Raw genomic sequence first — 24,127 nt, 5'->3', positions numbered from 1 at the left:
TTGTCGTAGCTTCTCCTCCAAGGACCAAGTGTCTTTGAATATCATCACACCATCTGCAGTGATTTTGGAGACCAAGAAAATAAAATCTGTCACCGTTTTCATTTTTTCTCCATCTATTTGCCATAAAGTGATGGGATCAGATACCATGATCTTAGTTTTCTGAATGTTGAGGAAAGCCAGCCTTTTCACTCTTTTCTTTCACTTTCATCAAAGGCTGTTTGCTGCTGCTGCTGCTGCTGCTAAGTCGCTTCAGTCGTGTCCGACTCTGTGCGACCCCATAGACGGCAGCCCACCAGGCTCCCCCATCCCTGGGATTCTCCAGGCAAGAATTCTGGAGTGGGTTGCCATTTCCTGCCCCCAGTGCATGAAAGTGAAAAGTGAAAGTGAAGTCTCTCAGTCGTGTCCAACTTGTAGCGACCCCATGGACTGCAGCCCACCAGGCTCCTCCGTCCTTGGGATTTTCCAGGCAAGAGTACTGGAGTGGGGTGCCATTGCCTTCTCCGAAGAGGCTCTTTAGATCTAATAGATCATTTATTTATTTGACTGATTTTTACCTCCCTGCACAAATCTGTAAGGTCCATGTGGACAGACAGCATTCTTTTTTTGGTCATGGCATGTGGCATGTAAGTTCTTAGTTCCACCACTAGGGATCGAACCCCTCCATTGAAAGTGTGAGGCTGCTGGAGAAGCATAGAAGAGGTTCAGAAAATCTTTACTGAATGAATGAGTGGTTTCCTGCAGACATAGCATGTACTTAGTCACTTTCTTAGTACTAATTCTGAATAAATATTAAATATTCCTGAATGAAGATTTTTTTTTCCTGTCAACTTTGGCCAATAAGAATATCTCTTAAATGATCACATAGTTTAAAGTATGGATTCAGAGTTGGAAGACACTGGATTATAATAAACATCCCCTGAATGGTTTTCTGGGGCAAGTTGCTAAACTGCTCTGTGCCTTCGTTTCCTCTGCAGACAATCACAAAACTGTGGTTTACAGCACTTATTATTGTCTGTTTCATTTTAACTATGTACTGTGAAGTGGTACTGCATTGTGGGGTTCTTTTTTAGTTGAAAAATGCTTTATTTTTAGAGACGTCACCATTGGAATTTAAAATAGGCAGGATATTCACTAAATAAATTGCTTTACAATACAGGTAGTTTAAAAAAGAAAGAAGCAAACCATGGTGTAGATTGAATGATTCAGTGCCTTTTAAGCCTTTAGAACAGGGGCTGGAATGTACCAAGAGATGAAGTAATAAATTGAATACATAGACGCCTCACTTGTTTAAAAAATAATTATATGCTATACTTATTTTGCAATTAAATTTAAAGTTACATAGGTTAGCCAGTGCTCAGAAGGAAAAAAAGCATAGATAAATGCACAGTTTGAGTATTTTACATATTTCTGTTTTTATTACAGTGATAACACATCTAGAATGAATCAAATATTAAATGTATTATGGAATCATTTTTTCTTATATTGTAACATAAGTTTTAAAACAGAGCTTAGGGGTTTCATATGAGCTCTTTGTTCTTGATTTCTTACAGATCCCCACATTAAGGTTTCTGGAAAGAAAGAAGATGTTAAGGAAGCCAAGGAAATGATCATGTCTGTCTTAGACACAAAAGTAAGTGAATGTTAAAGACACTCAGATGTCAGAATCTTGTCTCTGCAAGGGGCTACTTCATGCTGTTATGAAAGAACTATTTGGAGAAGAAAAACCAGGAGAAAGTAATGGTGGGTTTTAAAATAAGCTCTTGATTCTACAATGGATGTAAAGGTCTGTTTCAAATTTGCATAGGTTCTCTCATGTTGGGTAATTAAATAATACTCTCTCTCTCAATGTATATACTTAAGTACATAACATGTATATGTGTGTATGTCTTTCTGTATAAGTGCGTATGTGTGTATATGCCATCGTCAGAAATAGACACTGACCTTGATTAATATAGAGCAAGTAGTAATGACTGCAAGAATTTAGCATATTTGCTTTTATGATGTCAGTGGAAAACCAAAATTATGTTCTGTATAGCTGTGTGTGTGTGATGGCATGCAGTCTGCCAGTGTGTCTAGTATGTTCTCTCTCTACAAGTACGTGTAGGGAGAGACAATAGAGAAATGAAAATATTTAAAAATGTATACTTGTTTTTGAGAATTTATTTTAATAAACACTTCTAAATCACTTACTCTATGCCAGGCACTTAGCTACATCATTTACAAATATTAATTTGTTTAATCCTCATAACAAGCTCAGGAAAGAGATATTAGGGAATTTACATAGGATATCATAGCTGATAAGTGGGGAGGGGGGTTCAAATCCAGTCTGTCTGGTTCTTAGGTTCTGCCACCTAATATTTCATTGAAATTATTTTTAATCTCTTCTCTTAATCCCTATTGTTTGTTCCTTTTTGTTGCTGTTGTACTTTTTTAAGAAAATAATTATTCATCCTATAATTATTAAAAATTTTGCAATATCCAAAAAAGATTATCTTTTTTTCTTTTTTTTAGTGGTTAACTAAGTTTAAAAACCAAAGTATTTAGTGGATCTAAGTTTAAAATTTAAGAATTCAGAAAGTGTATAACTACTGATCTTTTTAAAATCTTGCTGTATTTTGACTTTTTAATTTTACTTTGTAAGGACTGAAGAATTTCAATATCAATATTATAAATGAGAAAACGTTTCATGTTAGTCTTTATAATTTTACAACACTGCATTTCCCCAAATTAAATACATGAGTTCCAGGTGCCTATAATTGTTCATTGTGCCTTAAAATTTTACATTTGCCTTTAATATAGTCAATCTTACACTCTGTGCTGGTTTCCTTAAGCCATTTTACTCGTGGAGATATATATTTTGTGATTTCTTCCTCACTCTTCTTCCTCCCTGCAAGAATAATTTACCTACTTTGTAAAGTTTGCCATACAGTGATAGAGAAGTTATGAAAATGTTTGTAAATCCTTTTTTATTCAGTTTTGAGCTTTATTTTTGTTTCTAGTTTTCTATCATTGTTCAGTGTTTCTACTAAGATACATTTATTCACTCTTGCAATTTTTTTACCTGTTTTTCAGTTACTTGAATTCATTTTCATGAATAATATCTATTAAAGAAAAAAAAATAATTTATTTGTAATTGTAACTAATTTGACTTGAATACTACTGTCCAAAAAAATTATCTTGGTAAAGAGTATATCTTCCTATTTCTTTGGACAGATTTGTCTTTAAATGAAACATTTTTTATGAGCCAAGGATACATATGTAAAATTGAAAAATTTATAGATCAAGATGATCTTAAGAAATCTCTAAGAACTTCCACGGGGTCACTTTTTGTTAATCCTGTTCCCTTGGGGTAAACGTGTCTTTTTATGAGTTGTTCCTTCCTTTTTCGTACATCAAGAAATAATACGTTATTTCCACGTAGAGCAATCGGGTCACCTTGAAGATGGATGTCTCACACACAGAACATTCTCATGTAATCGGCAAAGGGGGCAACAATATTAAAAAGGTGATGGAAGAAACAGGATGCCACATCCACTTCCCAGACTCCAACAGGAATAATCAAGCAGAAAAAAGCAACCAGGTGCTGGGACTTTTCACGTGAAATTTTATGGGACAGATTAAAGCTTGGATTTCCTGTATGCGCATCTTTTGGGGGAGATGAGAACAAAAGAGTTCTTGTGAAGATGGCAGGTAGTATGAATTGTATGTCCCCCTCAAAGGAGACTGAAAGTGCTCAGCATTTTTAAAGAGATGCATTGTAGATGGGCCTTAAATTCTTGATCTCTAAATGGTTGGTAGAAGAGAGGGAAGGTTGTCATGGCAACATTAAATGAAGTCCTTGCAGAAAGGCTCAGAAGGCATGTGAGTTAGGAAAGGATCTGAAAGCTCGCCTAGTCCGGGCACCTGTTGATAGCTGGGATTCTGTCTGCAGCATCACGCGAGTGCTCCTCCAGGTACCCCGGGTCACCTGAGTGGTGATGTGCAAGTGTCCGACTTTCTCATGTTGGCTGAATTATGTCTCTCTTTTATGCCCCCCTCCTTTTTTTTTTTCTAGTTCTTGGGTTTGGAAACAAATGGAGCTCATGCGTCTACATCAAAATGCTGTCAGTACTTGAAGAACAGATAGTGTTCTCTGTATTATTTGAAAGTTTTCTCTCCTCTAATCACGATATTAGAACCTGGGTGGCTCAGGGGTAGAGAACACACTTGCCAGGGCAGGAGACCCAGTCCATCTGATTCCTGGGTTAGGAAGATCCCCTGGAGGAGGAAATGGCAACCCAGTCCAGTATTCTTGTCTAGGAAACCCCATGAACAGAGGAGCCTGGTGGGCTACAGTCCATGAGATCGCAAAGAGTTAGACACAATTTAGCAACTAAACAACAGAGAAACTATGTTGGCCACAAAGATGACTGAGACACAGTCTTTTCTCTGTGGGGACTGATGGTGACGGTGGCGTATATACATGAGGAACTAGACAGAAAGCCATGGTGAAAAGCAAGAGCAGCCGTTAGCTGACAACATGGCGTGGGCATGACCCATGCGAGCGCTGTCCTGGAGCCCCACCCTCTCGCCCTGATGCCATGAGCAGTTCCTCAGTTGCTGGATCATAGGAAAGCCTAGAAGATCCTGAGAAGGGGCTGGTGGAGCAACAGTGCATGGAAGTAGTCCGTTACTTTGTGAACATACGGTGGCGGTATCACTGCACATTGATGCCCATCTCGTGTGCAAAGGGTTTAAACAAAAGGGGGAAAATGCAGTGAACACAAGAAAATGGGAAGAGGTTGGGAGGCCCCCTGTGGGCCGGGAGGTTTTAGGTAAGTCCAGGAGGTAGGAGTTGACCATGTTGGTCAACTGACACGGATCACCAGCGCTTGTTAAAATGCAGATTCTGGTTAAGTAGGTCTGGGTTGGTGCCTGAGATCCTTCATTATTAACAAACTCCGAGATAAAGACGATGCTTGTACGATGCTGTTTTATCCTGGATGACGCTTTGGGTAGTGAGGGAGTAGACAGCTGAGAAAGTGGATGTGGATTCAAGAACAATAAATCTGTGTTTTTTACTTTTGCAGGTGTCTATAGCAGGACAACCAGCAGGAGTAGAATCTGCCCGAGTTAGAATTCGGGTAAGTATTGATTCCTTTTCATACTATAAAGCAGTGTCAGCGATGTTGGCGTTATAGGCAATAAAAATATTGTAATTTGTCAATGTATAACCAGATCATATGTTCAACATGTAGGAAAGAGTGACAAAAGTTGTTTTAATGTCTCAAAGATGCTTCTTAGAGATGGTCTAAATTTTACCTGGCTCTGTTGCTCTGATGGTTTTGAAATGATCAAAAAGAGGCCTGAGGAAAAATGCCACAGGCAATTCAAGTTATAAACTCAGGTTTTGCAGAGGTCTCCTTCCATTTAAAAACTTCAGATAGCCTACCCAAGCATATGGCTGTAATAAAAGCATTATTTTTTAAAAAAAATCTTAAATTATTGAAGGATGATTGCTTTACAATGTTGTTAGTCTACCGTACAATGAAGTATATCATCTATATGCTGCTGCTGCTAAGTCGCTTCAGTCGTGTCCGACTTTGCGACCCTGTAGATGGCAGCCCACCAGGCTCCCCCGTCCCTGGGATTCTCCAGGCAAGAACACTGGAGTGGGTTGCCATTTCCTTCTCCAATGCATAAAAGTGAAAAGTGAAAATGAAGGTGCTCAGTCGTGTCCGACCTTCAGCAACCCCATGGACTGCAGCCTACCAGGCTCCTCTGTCCATGGATTTTTCAGGCAAGAGTACTGGAATGGGGTGCCATTGCCTTCTCCAATCATCTATGTGTGTGTGTGTGTGTGTGTGTGTGTGTGTGTGTAGGGCCAGTGGCTTCTATATTTTAAAAGAATATATAAAGGCAAATTTAATTTAGAGATTTTTGTTTACTGTCTATAAAAACTACACTCCCATGTAGGGACCGGGAGACTTCCAGCCATTTTGCGTTTTGAGTTACAGCGGAATTTTGATGAAAACGTAAGCTGCACTAATTTTGTGTTGCAGGATGAGGGAGTTGAGGAGTACTGGGGAAATGAACACATTTTCAATAGGTTTCCCATATTTTTCTGCATTTGCTTCTTTTTGTCCCCATTCTCTACAAGGATGGTGTTTAAAAAATTAATGCACATTTAATTTTCATCTTGAGAAAAAACCCCATCTTGAGAATGAATGAATCACACATATCTCTAAATGAATGGGCTTCGCTAGTGGCTCAGAAGGTAAAGAATCTGCCTGCAATGCACAAGACCCGGGTTTTATCCCTGGGTCAAGAAGATTCCCTGGAGGAGGGCTTGGCTACCCACTCCAGTATTCTTGCCTGGAGAATTCCATGGACAGAAGAGCCTGGCAGGCTGCAGTCCTTGGGGTTGCAAAGAGTCAGACGTGACTGAGAGACTAACATTTTCACTTTCAGTAACTATGCAGTGACCTAACTGTCTGCTCTGGGTTCTATGATTTCGTTTTAGGAGCTGCTTCCTTTGGTGCTGATGTTTGAACTGCCAATTGCTGGAATTCTTCAACCAGTGCCTGATCCTAATTCCCCCTCTATCCAGCACATATCACAAATGTACAACATTTCAGTGTCATTTAAGCAGCGGTCCCGAATGTATGGTGCTACGGTGATAGTACGGGGGTCTCAGAATAACACCAGCGCTGTGAAGGTGAGTGGTGTAGGTCATTCCAAACACTGTAGGTACAGAGATTGTATGAGTTTTATTTTTAAAGGATTTTAAGACAAATGTGTTTTCTGGAATTTTTTCTCTCATATTGCATTCTGGTTCCCATTTTTATTTATTTATTTAAAAAATATTTGTTTATTTATTTGGCTGTGTTGGGTCATAGTTGTAGCATATGGGATCCTTCACTGTGCCTGTGGGCTTCTCTGGTTGCTAGCACGTGGGCTTAGTTGCCCCTCGACACGTGGACTCTTAGTTCCCTGACCAGGGATTGAACCTGCATGCCCTGCATTGGAAGGCAGATTCTTAACCACTGGGCCACCAGGAAGGCCCCACATTCTGGCTTTTAGGACATGTTGAATTTTTCCATAGCTGTCAGAAGCGCAGTAGAACCTCTCCCTTCAGTGTGGACGGCTATCACGTGCGACTGCTTCTCTCCCACCTTTTCTCCTAGGAAGGGACGGCCATGCTGTTGGAGCATCTCGCCGGGAGCTTGGCGTCCGCTATCCCCGTGAGCACGCAACTGGATATCGCAGCTCAGCATCATCTCTTTATGATGGGTCGAAATGGAAGCAACATCAAACATATCATGCAGAGAACGGGTGCTCAGATCCACTTTCCCGATCCCAGTAATCCACAAAAGAAATCCACCGTCTACCTCCAGGGCACCATTGAGTCTGTCTGTCTTGCAAGGCAGTATCTCATGGTAGGTTTACTGAAATTAATGGTACAGGTTTTTTTAACCTCTGTGGGTACAGTGTATGTTGCTGCACATGCTGTAGCAATGTGGTATTTATGGAAGCACTTTGGAATTCTGGTTTAATAAGGAAGTTTCTTGGTAAAAGAATAAGGTACATGGTGCCTCCCAGATTTAATTTCATTTTGTGGGTAATTCTCTTGCAGTATTTGTTTTTATAAATTTAAACAACTGAAGAGGTTACGTGGAAATAATCGGCTGTATTTTGTGGAAGGTGGTTATTGTTATTTGACATTTAGCATTAGTTTGTGTTTGACAAAAAAAAAACACCACTGTTTAAACAGAGCAACTAAAAATTAATAAATTAAAAATTTTACCCTACCCTCAAAGATAATAAATTTTGGTAGCATGAAACATTTGAACATTTCATAAATCTTTCGTACCCTTTTAAAAATGCTATAGTATGTGAGCCGTGAATTTGAGTGTCATGAATTGAAAGAAAATAAGTTACATAATTTACTGCTTTCAGTTTATACTATTCAACCTATCCTTCCTATATTCATTAAAAACCCAGTGTGTATGTTGATACATATTAACAAAATGGACTGACATACCATGTATTCTTATTAAAAAATACCATTATATTCTCCATTCTGGCTAGACCTTTAGTGACATTTGAATCCATAAGCTTCAGACATGACCTTTACTGTTATTAACTTGCAGAATCTGTTTTTGAGAAACCTTCAGAAAATCCAGATGTGTATTGTTGATTCCATTCCTCTGACAGATGAAAACTTGTTATAATCACTAAGAATTATGATATATTATTTTACGAAATTAATTTCATTGTGAATGATTTTTTTTTTAGCTAAGCTTACTTAGGCTACTTTTAGTATACTGCTAGTTAGACAGCATATTTGTATCCAAAGATTATTATGATTACTCTTCATACTTTCTTTTTTCATACTTTTCAAGTTCTTTAGATACTGAGTTCAGTGAAATTTTCAAGCGATCAGCACTGTTATGAATTCATATTCATACTGTGCTCATACCTGACAAAAATACAGGTATCCAATGAGACATATTATTATTACAGCACCATACTGAAAGATTGAGAGAGAAATTAAAAGGCTTTAACTTGAATTTTAAGTAGTATCACCATTTTTTATAGCAACATCCTTATAAACATCTCTTATCCAGAAGAGAAATGGAACATGGTGATTTCTTTTTAATTCTGTTATGTTTGACAGTAACTTCTTCCAATACTTATGTACAAATCCATCAATCTGTACATCACAAAAAATGTGGGATGTAGTTCCTATACTCAGTAGATGAGGAGCCAGGAAGAAAGAATCAGAGAAAAAGTACAAGTGCTAAACGCTGCTATGCTGAAGACACAGTGAGACAGTTACAGGAAAGGCTGATAGTAGCAGTTTCCTCCAGGAAGGAGGTAAGGTTTGAGCTGCATCAAAGGAGAAGTAGGACTTGGGTTGGCAAAGAAGCCTTGTGATGAGTTAAGATACCGAGGAACAGAATCTGTTGCAAAGACTGTCCATATGTTGGTGTAGTTTGGAGAAGGGGCAGACATACCCAGAGAGACCTGTGACTGCACAAGCAAAGCTGGGTGGAAATGTGGAGATTTTAAAATGCTGATATATGTTTAGATTTCATTCAGGAGACAGTGAAAAGCCTCCACTGTAAGTCTTTGAGCCAGACCACAAGATTACTGCCCTTCATGTAGTTGAGATTATAGTTTCTGGCACCACCAACAAAGCTGAAGTCAGAAAATGGAAGAATTTTTCCAAGGTGGAGAGTAGGGAAAAAAAAATTCATGACCAGAAAGAGAAACACAAGACACTTATTTCCATCATCCAGAAGATAGTTTCTACCCCTCAATATTATTTCCACGCCAGCCTTCTAAGCTATGTGAAGGTATATAATTTAGCTTTGACACTTTGGTTTATTCTTTTTTAATTAAACTTTTTATTTTGTATTGGAATAGAGCTGATTAACAGCCTGATAGTTTCTAGTGGACAGCAAAGGGACTCTTATTCTTTAAATCTATAAAATGTTGTGCTATCTGTAGGCATGCTCAATTATTGGATGTATAAACAAACAGTGTTTTACCGCCCACACTTTCCACTGTGGCATTTTCTAGGGTTGTCTCCCCCTTGTGCTGATGTTTGATATGAAGGAAGAAATTGAAGTCGATCCACAGTTCATTGCTCAGCTGATGGAACAGCTCGATGTCTTCATCAGTATTAAACCAAAGCCAAAACAGCCAAGCAAGGTGGGTTCAGAGTCTGGGCCCAAAGAGAACCAAGTATCATATCACATTCAATATAGTGTGATTTTCATATAAATGAATATCTGCATATACATGGCACTTGATTTCTATATAATAGACACTGTTACATATTATATTTTACTTTATATAAAGGCAAATTTGTAACAGCATTCGTTATTGATCATTTTCTTTATATATGTGTTGGTTTTTGGAGTCTATTTGTGACCAGTATTTTAATTACATATATGGGAAGGAAACTTTTTTTTTCTTAATTTGCAATCTGGTAACTTTAAGCTTTACTAAGTTGCCACAGAGTTGGTAAGGCTAAATGTTGTGTTATGTCCACATGTGTATACAGATCCAAAGCAGTTTTAAAAATGCTTGGTTTATTTACTACTTGTGAGCCACTGTGCTGGCCTGGAGGTTTGAAGAATAGGTGCCCACCCATTCGCTTTCTGTTCCTAGTTCAGCTTTCTTGGAGCTTCTCTTTTAAGATGTTGCAGAATTTCAGTAATTACATGTGCTGTCAAAAATTTAATGGGATAAGTCTGATGATATTAAGTGCTGGTAGGGATATGAGGAAAGAGAAATGTTCCTGCGTTAAACTGGGTAAGTTGGCCCAGGCACTTTAAAAGTAGTTTGTGATCATCTGATCACAAAAACACTGATATTCTACCACCAGTGATTCTGTTTCTAGTCATATGTGCTAAGGAAACCTTTGTATCAGAAGTTAATCGACAAGAGTGGTGTTGAATAAAGAAAAGCAAGTTGAAGAAGGAAGTCAGAAAGAGGAAAACAAATATCACACACTAATGCATACATATGGAATCTAGAGAGATGGTGCTGATGAACGTGTTTGCAGAGCAGCAGTGGAGATGCAGACACAGAGAACAGGCTTACGCGCATGGCCCGAGGGGAGGGAGGAGAGCGCGGGGCGTGTGGGGCGAGTAACATGGAAACATACACTACCATATGGAAAATAGACAGTGGGAATTTGCCGTATGACTCAGGGAACTCACACCAGCGCTCTGCGATGACCTAGAGGGTGGAATGGGGAGGGAGGTGGGGAGGGATGCGCAGGAGGGAGGGGACATGGGTATGCCTATGGCTGATTCATGTTGGTGTTTGGCAGAAATCAACCCAATACTGTAAAGCAATTATCCTTCAGTTAAAAATAAATTTTTAAAAATGTGAAAAAAAAACAAGTTACACAACAATGTATACTAAATGATAACATATATTTTTATTATAGTAGATAAAACACCAAACAGTCGTGCCTTTAAAATTTCTAAACTATGAATTTTATCAAATATGCATATGGCACATATATAAAAATATGTATTGTTATATATGTGTGTGTATGCAAATAATGTGGTAGTCAGTGTCCAACATGAGAAAAAAAATCATGCCTTCCTCAAAGAAAACTTTAAAGGAAAAGAAGGATTGACTCTAAATGAGCTTGCTATATTGAGTCTAAAATTAGAGAATAGGACATTAACTTTATGTATTGTGAAGCTTCGTATTTGAGTTGACTAGAGTCACTGTAAGTAGTACTAGGATGAAAAGATGCAAACAGAAGAGACTTTGCATGTGAAGATGGACAGCCCCAGGAAGAGTTCTGGAGTTCAGCAAGAAGTGAGCAGAGGTCAGGGAAAAATGGTAGATGAGAGCTCTGAAACCTCGCCGCATCCCAGAGCTTTTTAATCATGCCTCCCTGGCCTCCAGGCTGACCACTGCTTTAACTGCTTTGTCAGCCACACATTTTCTTTCTTTTCCATTGGAGGCTTTCCCTCATGGGTTCAGATTTCCAATTCTCTGGATGAGTCCATTGAGGAAAAAAAGATTTATTGTTTGGGAATTTATTTCGCCATAAGCTTTGCCATAGATACGTCATCAGCGAGGAAGAGTGGTACCTCCAGGTCCGTTAACTGGTAGACTGTAAATGTCAAATGTAAATGATCATTACCGTGCAGTCTATCTGTGGTGACAAATTTGATTTTTAAAAGCTGAGATAAATGGGGGGAGCCTTAATGTAGAGACAAGAGGATGTAAGCGAGAATGGGCTATAGGACAGCCGGGCCTAGGCTCCTCTAGCACCCCCTGCATCTGCCCTGTGACTTTGGGTCTTCCCTGAACACGAATAATAATTTCACCCGTAAGGTTCTGCAGGAATTAGAGTATTTGTGCAGCTTCCATCACAGTGCCTGGGATGGAGGACACACCGAGTAAGTGGTAATTAACCTTTTATGCTTTTACTGAAAGGAGTAAACTTGGGAAATAAGTGGTTAGAATTTGCAGTTGACTTTAAGGCAGCATTAATCCATACCCTGAGTGGAATTCTTATTATCATACTTGTTTTCTCACCCCTTCCCCAATTCATTGTAGACTACTTGCATGTCACTTTTTTCTTTCTCATTATGTGTTTTCATAGTCTGTGATTGTGAAAAGTGTTGAGCGAAATGCCTTAAATATGTATGAAGCAAGGAAATGTCTCCTCGGACTTGAAAGCAGTGGGGTTTCCATAGCAACCAGCCCGTCCCCAGCGTCGTGCCCCGCCGGCCTGGCATGTCCCAGCCTGGATATCTTAGCTTCTGCAGGCCTTGGACTCACTGGACTAGGTATAAAATTTATTATTACAGCCCTTCTCCGTCACCAGAGGATTGCTTATCTGGTTCCCTTTCTTTCTACTGTCTGGGGCTACATTTTAGAGGCTCCTTTTTCCTTCTTTAGGTCCTATGATCAGGTGAAAAGCAACACAACTCGGATCAATCTGTTTTGTTTTTTTTTGGTTAGACTCTCTGGATTTCTGTTACCCAGATTCTTTTTATTTCTGCATAAATAATCAAGGTCTGGCTGTTTTATTTTCGGTAGCTGTGTTTGTTCTTCTAAATTAAGAATGCCATGGAGAGTGAAGTGAGCAGGCTGACTATAATTTATGTGTTTGTTCTTTCTTGCATTTGCAATATTGCCATCAGTCCCTAGAGATAAAGATTATCCAGTTTGCTTTACAAAAAGTAATTGCACATCTGCATGTGGGGTGGGCAGAGGGGGAGGCGAAGGCAAGCGGAACTGCACTCCCAGTGGTGACTTTTGCCTCGTCCAGACACAAAGGAAACCTGCAGCCACCACGGGAAGCGAATGGACCTGCATTTGTATCTGAGATAAAGAAGAGAAAGGTGAAAGAAAACATCACCTTGGTGCTTTAGTTTTTTAAGAAAGCAGGGTGAGCCTAAGTCATGGTGTGATACGAACTGTCTCATGTACAGATTCCCGTTTTGTTGGATAAAGTTCATTGCTGTATTACAGTTATTCTAGGTTCACTACTTTTTTGTACATTTTAAGTAGCTTGTGTATAAAAAGTTAATGCACTGACCCTCACAAATCATTCTGCCTCAGTGTTGATTTGAAACAAAAAATACTCTTGTGCGTGCATACTCAGTCACTCCCATCATGTCCAGCTCTTTGCGACCCCAGGGACTGTAGCCTACCAGGCTCCACCATCCATGGGATTATCCCGGCAAGAATACTGAAGTGGGTTGCCATTTCCTCTTCCAAGGGTTCTTCCGACCCAGGGATCGAACCCACATCTTCTGCGTCTCCTGAATTGGCAGGTGGATTCTTTATCCATGAGCCACCTGGGAAGCCCTAACAAAAATCTCTCAGCAGTCTTTAAATTTTGTAGTAGCTATTCTAGCTTTTTAAAGATGTAATGTGGTTATAATATGATGAAGTTTCCAAGTAGCCCAGACACCATTAGAAGTAAAGACAAAATTTCCCCCTTGGCCTGTAATCTCCTAAAGCTGTCCCTTCCACTGGAGATGCTGAACAGAGTTGTAAGAATACAGCACTGCTTGTAAGTCAGGAAATGCCAGTCAGGCACTTTGGCAGGAACTGAGATCTTCTTTCAAACGTGGTATGAAAGCTTTTTCAGGGAGGCCAGCCTCTCTGCAGATGAACCAAAGGAAGCTGTCCTGTTGCAGGAAAACATTTCCCAATTCACTGCTAATTGTAAGTGGTTTAGAAAGAGGTTTTTTTTTTTTTTTTTTTTTAAAGCAGATGACATGTGAGTTGCGCAGAGAAATTAAAATTGGGTTACCACTTGAGCACAATTTCATTCATGCAAAGCAGCCGGTGGTGCTCCAGGCCCTGGGGTCTATCCTGGTCTGAGCTCCCCTGTCCTTCCGTTTCTGGATCTGTTTGTGGACAAACAGGATCCAGTGTTGGAGCTGTGTATCATGCAGTATTTCATGTGAATATTTGAAAGAAGGTAATCTGTCACTCATACCTTATGACTGGAAAACATCAGATTCTATGAACGTGCGTTCCTAACGGCGATATCGATGCCGTCTGTATATTACAATCTTGAATTTATGTGATTGACTTTATATTTATCTTTTCAGGTCTTTTGGGACCCACCACCTTATCTCTCAACACTTCGGCAACCCCAAACTCACTCTTAAATGCTCTGAATAGCTCAGTCAGCCCTTTGCAAAGTCCGAGTTCTGGCACCCCCAGCCCCACATTGTGGGCACCTCCACTTGGTAATACATCGAGTGCCACAGGTCAGTAGTATTTAAGTACAATCGAAGGTGTGTATTCTTAGGTATTATTGGTTTTTAAGTAAAATTTACTAGTGGTTCCGTTTCCTCAGGGAAAAATTATGGCTCAGAGCATACTGCAGCCAAAAAATTCTCCAAAGTGTCAATCAGTTAAAATGAAGCATAATTAAACAGTGAGTTTTTCATAAAAGTAATATGTAATCTTCAGATGTGACAAGCAGATCAGGAAAAATAGCATGATGCACACAGAGCAATGGCAGAAACACCTGCGGGTCACTGACCTAGTAATTAGGAAATGCAGATTCTAGAATGTCTGAAAAATTTGCTTAATAGTCAAATGCACTTGCAAAGTCTAGCTATTAATAGTTTCCTTGTCTGTACAATGAAGAGCTTAGATTAAATACTCTCTAAAATGTTGTTCCATTCTAATACTCATATGTTTTTATAGTAATGTGTTAAACCTATTAATGGAGGTATCAGAATTGAATTTTCTTCAGCATTGACAGCAACAAAAGTAACTTTTTTGTTGTTACTTGAAATAACAAAACAGTGCTTCTTGATTCTGAGTTGCTTCGTGTCTAATACCTGTCTTCGTGAAATCCTGTTGTAGGTTTTTCTGCTATACCACACCTTATGATTCCATCCACTGCCCAAGCCACGTTAACCAATATTTTGTTGTCTGGAGTACCCACTTATGGGCACACAGCTCCGTCTCCCCCTCCTGGCTTGACGCCTGTTGATGTCCATATCAACACTATGCAGGCAGAAGGCAAAAAAATCTCCGCTGCTTTAAACGGACACACACAGGTAATGCCCTTCAGCAAGAAGCTTGTGACTTATGCTGTTCATAAGGGATAAACCACTGGTAACATATTTAAACTTTTACCTGAAATGAATTTTAGGATTGTGACCATATCTCTGTGCTATTTTCTACTGTTATTTCAGTCTCCAAATTTAAAATATGGTGCAATATCCACTTCATCACTTGGAGAAAAAGTGCTGAGTGCGAATCATGGTGATCCATCCCGGCAGACAGCTGGATCTGAGCAGACATCTCCCAAATCAAACCCCACGGAAGGTATCTTTCCTTCTGAACTTCAGCCTGCTCTGTTGATTGGATAAAGGGATCGTAAAAGTCTATGCAGTGATTTTTGAGTTGGTTTTGCTGACTAGTTATGACTCATCCTGCCTCAAGGATGCAGGAGGACAGTATCTTGAACAAAGTTCCAAAGAACATGGTGAAATAGCACTTTCCCATTCCATTGGAACTTCCTAAATTAAAGTGATTGTAATTGTGCAGCAGGAAAGCATTAATTTGCTGTGTAATTTTTTTCCAAGTAGAGTATTTCTTTTTTTTTTAATCTTTTTTTTCCCAAAGTAACCCGTAATTTGTGTTCCTGCTTTTATTTTTTTAAAAATTTTAATTGGAGGCTAATTTTTAGACTTTATAATATTGTGGTGGTTTTTGCCATATATTTCTATCAATCTTTAAAAAAATAAGAGGGTCTACTTTTCAGATTTCATCTTGCAGTTTTAAGATAGCCTTAATTTAAGGTATCATCTCTGTAGCTGAAAGCTGTTAATGCTGTGTCTCCATAGAGTCAGAATCGGATTAATTTCTATTGCAGGTGATTGTTGATAGTAAGGTGATATTTTGATTTTTTTTCCTTTTTTTGATGTGGACCATTTTTAAGTCTTTATTGTATTTGTTTACAGTACTGCTCTGTTTTATATTTTGGTCTTTTGGCTGCGAGGCATGTGAGATCTTAGCTTTCCGAGCAGGGACTAAACCCTTTTACCCCCTGTATTGGAAGGCAAAGTCTTAACCAGTGGACTCCCAGGGAAGTCCCCTGGATTTTTACTTTTTTTTCCTTGTTCTCTACAGGTTGTAATGATGCTTTTGTTGAAGTAGGCATGCCTCGAAGTCCTTCGCATTCTGGAAATGCTGGTGACTTGAAACAGATGATGGGTCCCTCCAAAGTTGCCTGTGCCAAGAGGCAGACAGTAGAACTATTGCAAGGCACGAAAAACTCACACTTACAGTATGTATCTTGATTTTGAAGCTCTTGATCCTTTAAAAGAAAGCGTGTAACAGGTTGGGTATATGTTAAACTGACTAGTTAGTGCTCTTTGGTTTAAGTGCATTTGGTATTTGTGTTTTTTTTTTTTCATTTCTTTTTATAATTACCTTCTCTTTTTACTTTGAAAATTTTTATTAAGAAATAGTATCTGGTAACCTTCACCTTTATTATAAAACAAAATTCAACTAAGTAAATTTAAAGATCAAATTGATTTTATTCAACAGTTCATGAATCAGCAGCATCCCATGGCAAATGGAATGCTAAATCTTAGTGTTTTATCTGATTTGAAAAGGATCTGGATATTTAGTGACTATCCATCATTTAATTTAGCAAAACTTTAAGGTTTTAGGTTACAAATAATATTTTAGAGAAACTATTTTACAAATTTATTGAAAAACTTTTAATCATTTACATTTGCAGTAATCCCCTTTTATCTTTAGGGGATATGCTTCAAGACTTGCAATGGATGCTTGAAACCATGGATAGTCCTGAATTCCACATATTCTCTGTTTTTTCTATGCGTATATAACTATGATAAAATTTAATTGATAAATTAGGTACAGTTAGAGATTAACAAAAACTAACGAACACTTGCAACAACACGAGTTATGTGAATGTGGTCTCTCTCTCATTTGATCTCTGTCTCTAAACATCTAATTGTACTATACTCACCTGTCGTCTTGTGATGATGTGAGATGACGGAATGCCTGTGAGGAAGTGAAGTGAGGCGAGTGATGTAGGCGTTGTGGTGTAGTGTTAGGCTGTTACTGAGTTTCTGATGATACGTCAGGAGAAGGAGCATGACCCTGGATTGCGGAGCCATGACACTGTTTATGGTTGGGGAATCCCAGGATGGAGCAGAGTGAGGTGGCAAGAAATTTCATCCCACTATTCAGAACAGCAAACAATGTAAAATTTATGACTTATTTTTGAAATTTTTCTTCTAATATTTTCAGGCTGAGGTTGATGGTAGGGACCTAAAACCATGGAAATTGAAACCACAGATTAAAGGGGACTACTGGATTCAATTTACTTGATTTATGTAAGCATTTACTCTCTTAAAGCCACTTCAATAGAGCTTTTTTACAAATTAATTTTGGCAGTACCATCTGTAGGCGGAAAATTCAGAACATCTCTAACACATACACTGTTGTTTAGTTGATAAGTCGTGTCTAACTCTTCTGTTATTCTTTTATAGCCCACCGGGTTCCTCTGTCCATGGGGTTTCCCAGGCAGGAATACTGGAGTGGGTTGCCATTTCTTTCTCCAGGGCATCTTCCCAACTCAGAGATCAGACCCACATCTCCTGCACTGATAGGCAGATTCTTTACCACTGAGCCACCCGGGAAGCCCTCAGCACATATATAGACACACATGAATTGACAGAGACCTTTTGGGTTCCACTTTTAAATTACTGCTGTGAATCAAGTACAATAATACAAAATTTCACTAGTCATAAAAAAAATATTGGATTTAAGTTGTTTTCTGGTAAGTGAAATAAGTTTGCTCAAAAGGGTGAAGTTTTTTACTGCATTGGTGGGGAAGACACTTAACATTTTTTTTGCCCACCTATGTTTCAAATGATCTTTCCCTTTTGTTCATCTTTTGATGGGAATTAACTCCCAGAAGTATTCTGGGGGTTATCAATTTTATGTTTTTTTTTCAAACTTTAAACTTTTTATTTTATATTGGGTATAGCCGATTAATGGGCTTCCTAGGTGTTGCTAGTGGTAAAGAACCCACCTGCCAGTGGAGGTAGACACAGAGATGCAGGTTTGATCCCTGGGTCAGGAAGATCCCCAGAAGGAAGGCACGGCAACTCACTCCAGTATTCTTGCCTGGAGAATCCCATGGACAGAGGTGGGCTACAGTCAGTGGGGTCACAGGGTCAGACGTGACTGAAGTGACTATGTGTGCACGCATAGCCGATTGACAGTGTAGTGGTGCTTTCAGGTCAACAGTGAAGGGATTCAGCCATATGTATACACGTATTCATTCTCCCCCAAGCCCCCTCGCATCCAGGCTGCTGCAGAACATTACGAGTTCCATGTGCTGAACAGGAGGTCCTTGTTGGTTATCCGTTTTGAATGTGGCAGTGTGTACATGTCAGTCCCAAATTCCCTAACTGTCCCTTCCCCTAGCAACCATAAGTTCAATTTAGTTCATTTGTATCATTTTTTTTTTTTAGATTCCACATATAAGGGATGTCATACGATATTTCTCCTTGTCTGTCTGCTTTACTCAGTATGACACCCTCTAGGTCCGTCCATGTTGCTGCCCCCTCAGAAAATGGGCAAAAGACCTGCATAGACATTTCTTCAAGGAGGACATACAGACGGCCAACAGGCACATGAAAAGATGCTCAGCATCGCTAGTTGTTAGGAAAATGCAAATCAAAACTAGAGTGAGAAGTCACCTCACAGGTCAGAATGGCTATCATCAAAAAATCCACAGACAACAAATGCTGGAGAGGCTGTGGAGAGAAGGGACCCCTCCTACACTGCAGGAGGGAATGCAAACTGGTACAGCCACTGTGGAGAACAGCATGGAGGTTCCTTAAAAACCAAAAATAGAGCTGCCATGTGACCCTGAAATCCCACTCCTGGGCGTGTGTCCAGAGAAAAACACGATCTGAAAGGATACGTGTACCCCAGTGTTCACTGCAGCAGTGTTTACAAGTCAAGATATGGAAGCAAACTAAATGCCCATAGACAGATAAAGAAGATGTAATACACATATACAGTATTACTCAGCATTAAAAAGAATGAAATGATCCCAGAAGTTTCTAATGCAACATTTGCATCTCAGAGGTACAGGGAAAGAATAAAATTTCCTCCAAGGACTTTGGCTTCCTAAGGCCAGAATTTCTACAATACTTTTGAGATAAATAGGGGAGGTTTTAGGACTGATAAAAGAAAGAGATGTTATAGTGAGTAAGTTCCTAGTTTTGCAAAGCTTTCTAAGATAAGGAAAAAGAGTTGTTCTTAATTTTTCCCCAAATTGGATTGCAGCCTAAGTGACATTATAGTTTGAGCTACCCATCCAACTACATTGTGCTTAATTTGCTTTAAAATATATATATATATATCAGGGAAAAGATTTCTAACTAAGATGGAAATCTAAAGATTTCTGTGTTCTAGATTTAGAGCTGTTTGCCTTTGAATATTTTAGTGCATGCTTTCACAAAGGCTTTAGAGCATTTTTCTTTCCCTCTGGGTGCATAGGTAGTTTCATTTTGCTTAAGAGAAGAGGTGTTAAAAAAAACTCCCATCAGCTTTTGAATATCAGCTTCCAGTTTTTGACCAACTTCTGATTACAGGTCACCTTCAGTTCAGTCACTCAGTTGTGTCCGACTCTTTGTGACCCCAAGAACCGCAGCACGCCAGGCCTCCCTGTCCATCACCAACTACCGGAGTCCACCCAAACCCATGTCCATTGAGTCGGTGATGCCATCCAGCCATCTCATCCTCTGTTGTCCCCTTCTTCTCCTGCCCTCAATCTTTTCCAGCATCAGGGTCTTTTCAAATGAGTCAGCTCTTTGCATCAGGTGACCAAAATATTGGAGTTTCAGCTTCAACATCAGTCCCTCCAATGAACACCCAGGACTGATCTCCTTTAGGATGGACTGGTTGGATCTCATGCAGTCCAAGGGACTCTCAAGAGTCTTCTCCAACACCACAGTTCAAAAGCATCAATTCTTCAGCACTCAGCTTTCTTTATAGTCCAACTCTCACATCAATACATGACCACTGGAAAAACCATAGCCTTGACTAGACGGACGTTTCTGCTTTTTAATATGTTGTCTAGGTGGGTCATAACATTTCTTCCAAGGGGTAAGCGTCTTTTAATGTCATGGCTGCAATCACCATCTGCAGTGATTTTGGAGCCCAGAAAAATAAAGTAAGCCACTGTTTCCACTGTTTCCCCATCTATTTGCCATGAAGTGATGGGACCAGATGCCATGATCTTCGTTTTCTGAATGTTGAGCTTTAAGCCAACTTTTTCACTCTCCTCTTTCACTTTCATCAGTAGGCTCTTTAGTTCTTCTTCACTTTCTGCCATCAGGGTGGTGTCATCTGCATATCTGAGGTTATTGATATTTCTCCTGGAAATCTTGATTCCAGTTTGTGCTTCTTCCAGCCCAGCATTTCTCATGATGTACTCTGCATATAAATTAAATAAGCAGGGTGACAATATACAGCCTTGATGTACTCTTTTCCTATTTGGAACCAGTCTGTTGTTCCATGTCCAGTTCTAACTGTTGCTTCCTGACCTGCATACAGGTTTCTCAAGAGGCAGGTCAGGTGGTTTGATATTCCCATCTCCTTCAGAATTTTCCACAGTTTATTGTGATCTACACAGTCAAAGGCTTTGGCATAGTCAATAAAGCAGAAGTAGATGTTTTTCTGGAACTCTCTTGGTTTTTTGATGATCCAGCGGATGTTGGGAATTTGATCTCTGGTTCCTCTGCCTTGTCTAAAACCAGCTTGAACATCTGAAAGTTCACAGTTCATGTATTACTGAAGCCTGGCTTGGAGAATTTTGAGCATTACTTTACTAGCGTGTGAGATGAGTGCAATTGTGTGGTAGTTTGAGCATTCTTTGGCATTGCCTCTCTTTGGTATTGGAATGAAAACTGACCTTTTCCAGTCCTGTGGCCACTGCTGAGTTTTCCACATTTGCTGGCACATTGAGTGTAGCACTTTCACGGCATCATCTTTCAGGATTTGAAAGAGCTCAACTGGAATTCCATCACCTCCACTAGCTTTGTTCGTAGTGATGCTTCCTAAGGCCCACTTGATTTCACATTCCAGGATGTCTGGCTCTAGGTGAGTGATTACACACCATCATGATTATCTTTTTTGTACAGTTCTTCGTTGTATCTTCTTAATATCTTCTGCTTCTGTTAGGTCCCTACCATTTCTGTCCTTTATTAAGCCCATCTTTGCATGAAATGTTCTCTTGGCATCTCTAATTTTCTTGAAGAGATCTCTAGTCTTCCCCATTCTATTGTTTTCCTCTATTTCTTTGCATTGATTGCTGAGGAAGGCTTTCTTATCTCTCTTTGCTATTCTTTGTAACTTTGCATTCAAATGTGTATATCTTTCCTTTCTCCTCTGCTTTTCGCTTCCCTTCTTCTCACAGCTATTTGTAAGGCCTCCTCAGACAGCCATTTTGCTTTTTTGCATTTCTTTTCCATGGGGATGGTCTTGATCCCTGTCTCCTGTACAGTGTCACAAACCTCCATCCATAGTTCTTCAGGCACTCTGTCTATCAGATCTAGTCCCTTAAATCTGTTTCTCACTTCCACTGTATAATCATAAGGGATTTGATTTAGGTCATACCTGAATGGTCTAGTGATTTTCTCCACTTTCTTCAATTTCAGTCTGAATTTGGCAATAAGTAGCTCATGATCTGAGCCACAGTCAGCTCCCGGTCTTGTTTTTGCTGACTGTCTAGAGCTTCTCCATCTTTGGCTGCAAAGAATATAATCAGTCTGATTCAGTGTCAACCATCTGGTGATGTCCATGTGTAGAGTCTTCTCTTGCTTAAAAAAAAACAAACTTTTAACTCTCGTCAGTTTTCAGTATAGACAAACAGTAAATATTTCTGGCAGCGGTGAACAACCCCTTGGACTTAAAAGCTATTCCAAACCAGAGTGCAAAAATTATTTTATTTTCCTTTCTTTATTGGGTACTACACACACAGATCCAGGAGTGCTGGCTCTGGTAAGAATTCTCACCCTTAGCTGACTTCTGCCAGTTTTTTGAGAATCTCATCTGTGGGCTCCAAGGAGGGTTTAAAATAGAAGGTTAGCTCCAGTGTCTGTCAGAATTTGGCAGAGTTTTTCATTCATTTCTATTTAATTTCCCTTAGCTATTCAAGGGAATAATGTAGCAGTTTACAAGAAAATCCCTCAGAATCTCATCTATTTTTGGGAAAGGCCCATACAGAGACCCTCCTATGAGGATGTCTACTGATGCTGAAAACTCTCCCTCTGTGCACCAGGGCTGAATTGAATCTCAGAGTGATGCTGGGGTGAAGCAGAAAAGAATAGCTTTATTACTTTGCCAGGCAAAAGAGGACACTTCAGGCTTGTGCCCTGGAAAACTGTCCCAACATGGGAGGGTTTAGTGAGGAGTTTTACAGTAATAGTTGTAGGGCAGGTTGCTGATAAGGATCAGGGTGTGTGTAGGCCTCCATTCCTTTAACGCCTCAGGTGGTCTCCTAACCTGAGGAGCTTCCTAACCTAACCAGCTTCTCTGGTCAAGGCTCTCAAACCACGAGTTTCCCCCTGAAATGAGGACTGCTTCATCAAGTAGTTTGTCTTGCGTTTGTTGAGGGTTTTCGTTCCCTAGAAGAACTCATAGATGTCCTTAAGTGTATCGATTGAGGTGGAGCCAGGACCCTGCCGCAAGGCCACAGTATTGTTTCTCAGCTGGCCTGCCTCTGAATCCCCTTCCTCCCCTGATTAGCAACTGTTCACATCTGCCCTTTGGAACTCAGGGAAGAGCATACAGGCCAGAGCCTGTTCCCTACATATAAGAAACCGGGAACACAGAAGGGCTTCATGACGAGAAGCCCCACGACCACTAACATGGTGGACTTTTGTTGTGGTCTTGCAGTCTCTTCAGAGTGGAAAGACAGTTCAGACAGGATTACTAGAATGAGTACTCAAAGAGGATAGGGAGTTCCTGGAGGTCCAGTGGTTAGGACTCTGTGCTCTTACTGGTGAGGTCCTGGGTTCCATCCCTTGTTGGGGAACTAAAATCCCACAAGCAGCATGACATGGCCCAAAAAAAAAAAAAAGTATAGAGGAGAGCAGTAGCAGATAGTCAGTCATATTATCTCTTGTTTTAGGTACCTCTTGCGTACCTTTAATTTTTCATTAGCCTTTTTGCAATGAATCTTTCAGTGAAGCTATTCTGGAATTTTCAAGCCTTTTGGAGCATTCTGCATGTCAATTAAAATAGGTATCCTTCCCCCCTTCTTTTTTTTTTGTGGGGGGAGTGGGGCAGGAAAGCTCTTGCTTTTAAGTGCAGTTCTTAAATGATCTTATATAATTGGAACCTTCCTCATAATGGCCATTCTAATTACAGGTTGTCTTTAGTAACACTTTGACATTTTTATAGATAGTTACAGCTTCCAGGGCCATGGTTCTTAGATGTAAAATCAGCAAGCGTACCAGGAGGTAGAGTGCTTAACTCTTTGGATATTAAGGATCCCGTTTGTTTCAGCTAAGCCTTTTTGGGTTTGGGGGGGCCACATTAATATGTGCGGTGGGCCTAGGGGTTGTGTGGTATTTTACAGTGAGCCTTGTTGCATGGAAATCTTCTTGAGGCTAGTGGATGAACTGGTGTCAAGCTAACCTAGACAGCTTATGTGACCAGCTTATTTGAACTCGGGAGTCCTTGAGTTAGGTGGAGAGTACTTCATCAGCTTTTAAAGGCTTCACTCTTGCCCACTAATTTTTGCAAATTTTTGGCCACAGAAATTCCTAATAGCAGTAGCTTGTACAAAACAAGATGAACAAACACGTACAACTTAAATCAGCAGTAACCAAAAGATTCTTCTGTGTCCCAGCCATTTAAAGGCCCTGTGTGCACCCCAACAATTCCTGCCATGGGACCCTGGCCTGGGGAAAGACCTGAACCAGCAGACCTCAACAAACGGGGACTGAGGACTAGGGGCTCCACATATATAGTTCCCACATGGATCTGGGGACAGAATCAAGGCCTGGGGGTTTCCACCAATTAATTGACTGTCATGGTCTGAAGTAAAGGGTAGGGG

General features: G+C 39.9%; 1 protein-coding gene across 6 annotated transcripts in view; it reads left to right on the top strand.

Moving 5' to 3' along the window:
* The window catches only part of BICC1 (BicC family RNA binding protein 1), a 349,716-nt gene that overhangs the window by 290,205 nt on the left and 35,384 nt on the right, over positions 1-24,127 (top strand). For all 6 annotated transcript variants that reach the window (XM_086382458.1, XM_086382457.1, XM_086382455.1 and 3 more), the window contains 11 exons: positions 1,551-1,630; positions 3,422-3,580; positions 5,070-5,123; positions 6,503-6,697; positions 7,167-7,418; positions 9,568-9,699; positions 12,128-12,314; positions 14,097-14,258; positions 14,866-15,062; positions 15,201-15,333; positions 16,141-16,297. In XM_086382458.1, the coding sequence (XP_086238584.1) occupies positions 1,551-1,630; positions 3,422-3,580; positions 5,070-5,123; positions 6,503-6,697; positions 7,167-7,418; positions 9,568-9,699; positions 12,128-12,314; positions 14,097-14,258; positions 14,866-15,062; positions 15,201-15,333; positions 16,141-16,297 (1,708 nt within the window). The remainder of the gene's footprint in view (positions 1-1,550; positions 1,631-3,421; positions 3,581-5,069; positions 5,124-6,502; positions 6,698-7,166; positions 7,419-9,567; positions 9,700-12,127; positions 12,315-14,096; positions 14,259-14,865; positions 15,063-15,200; positions 15,334-16,140; positions 16,298-24,127) is intronic.

The sequence above is a fragment of the Bos grunniens genome, chromosome 28 (genome assembly GCF_055505025.1).
Source record: "Bos grunniens cultivar Pamir isolate PY7600 chromosome 28, Bosgru_T2T1.0, whole genome shotgun sequence".
In the NCBI taxonomy this organism is placed as follows: Eukaryota; Metazoa; Chordata; class Mammalia; order Artiodactyla; family Bovidae; genus Bos; species Bos grunniens.
This window is presented reverse-complemented; position numbering and strand designations above follow the sequence as displayed.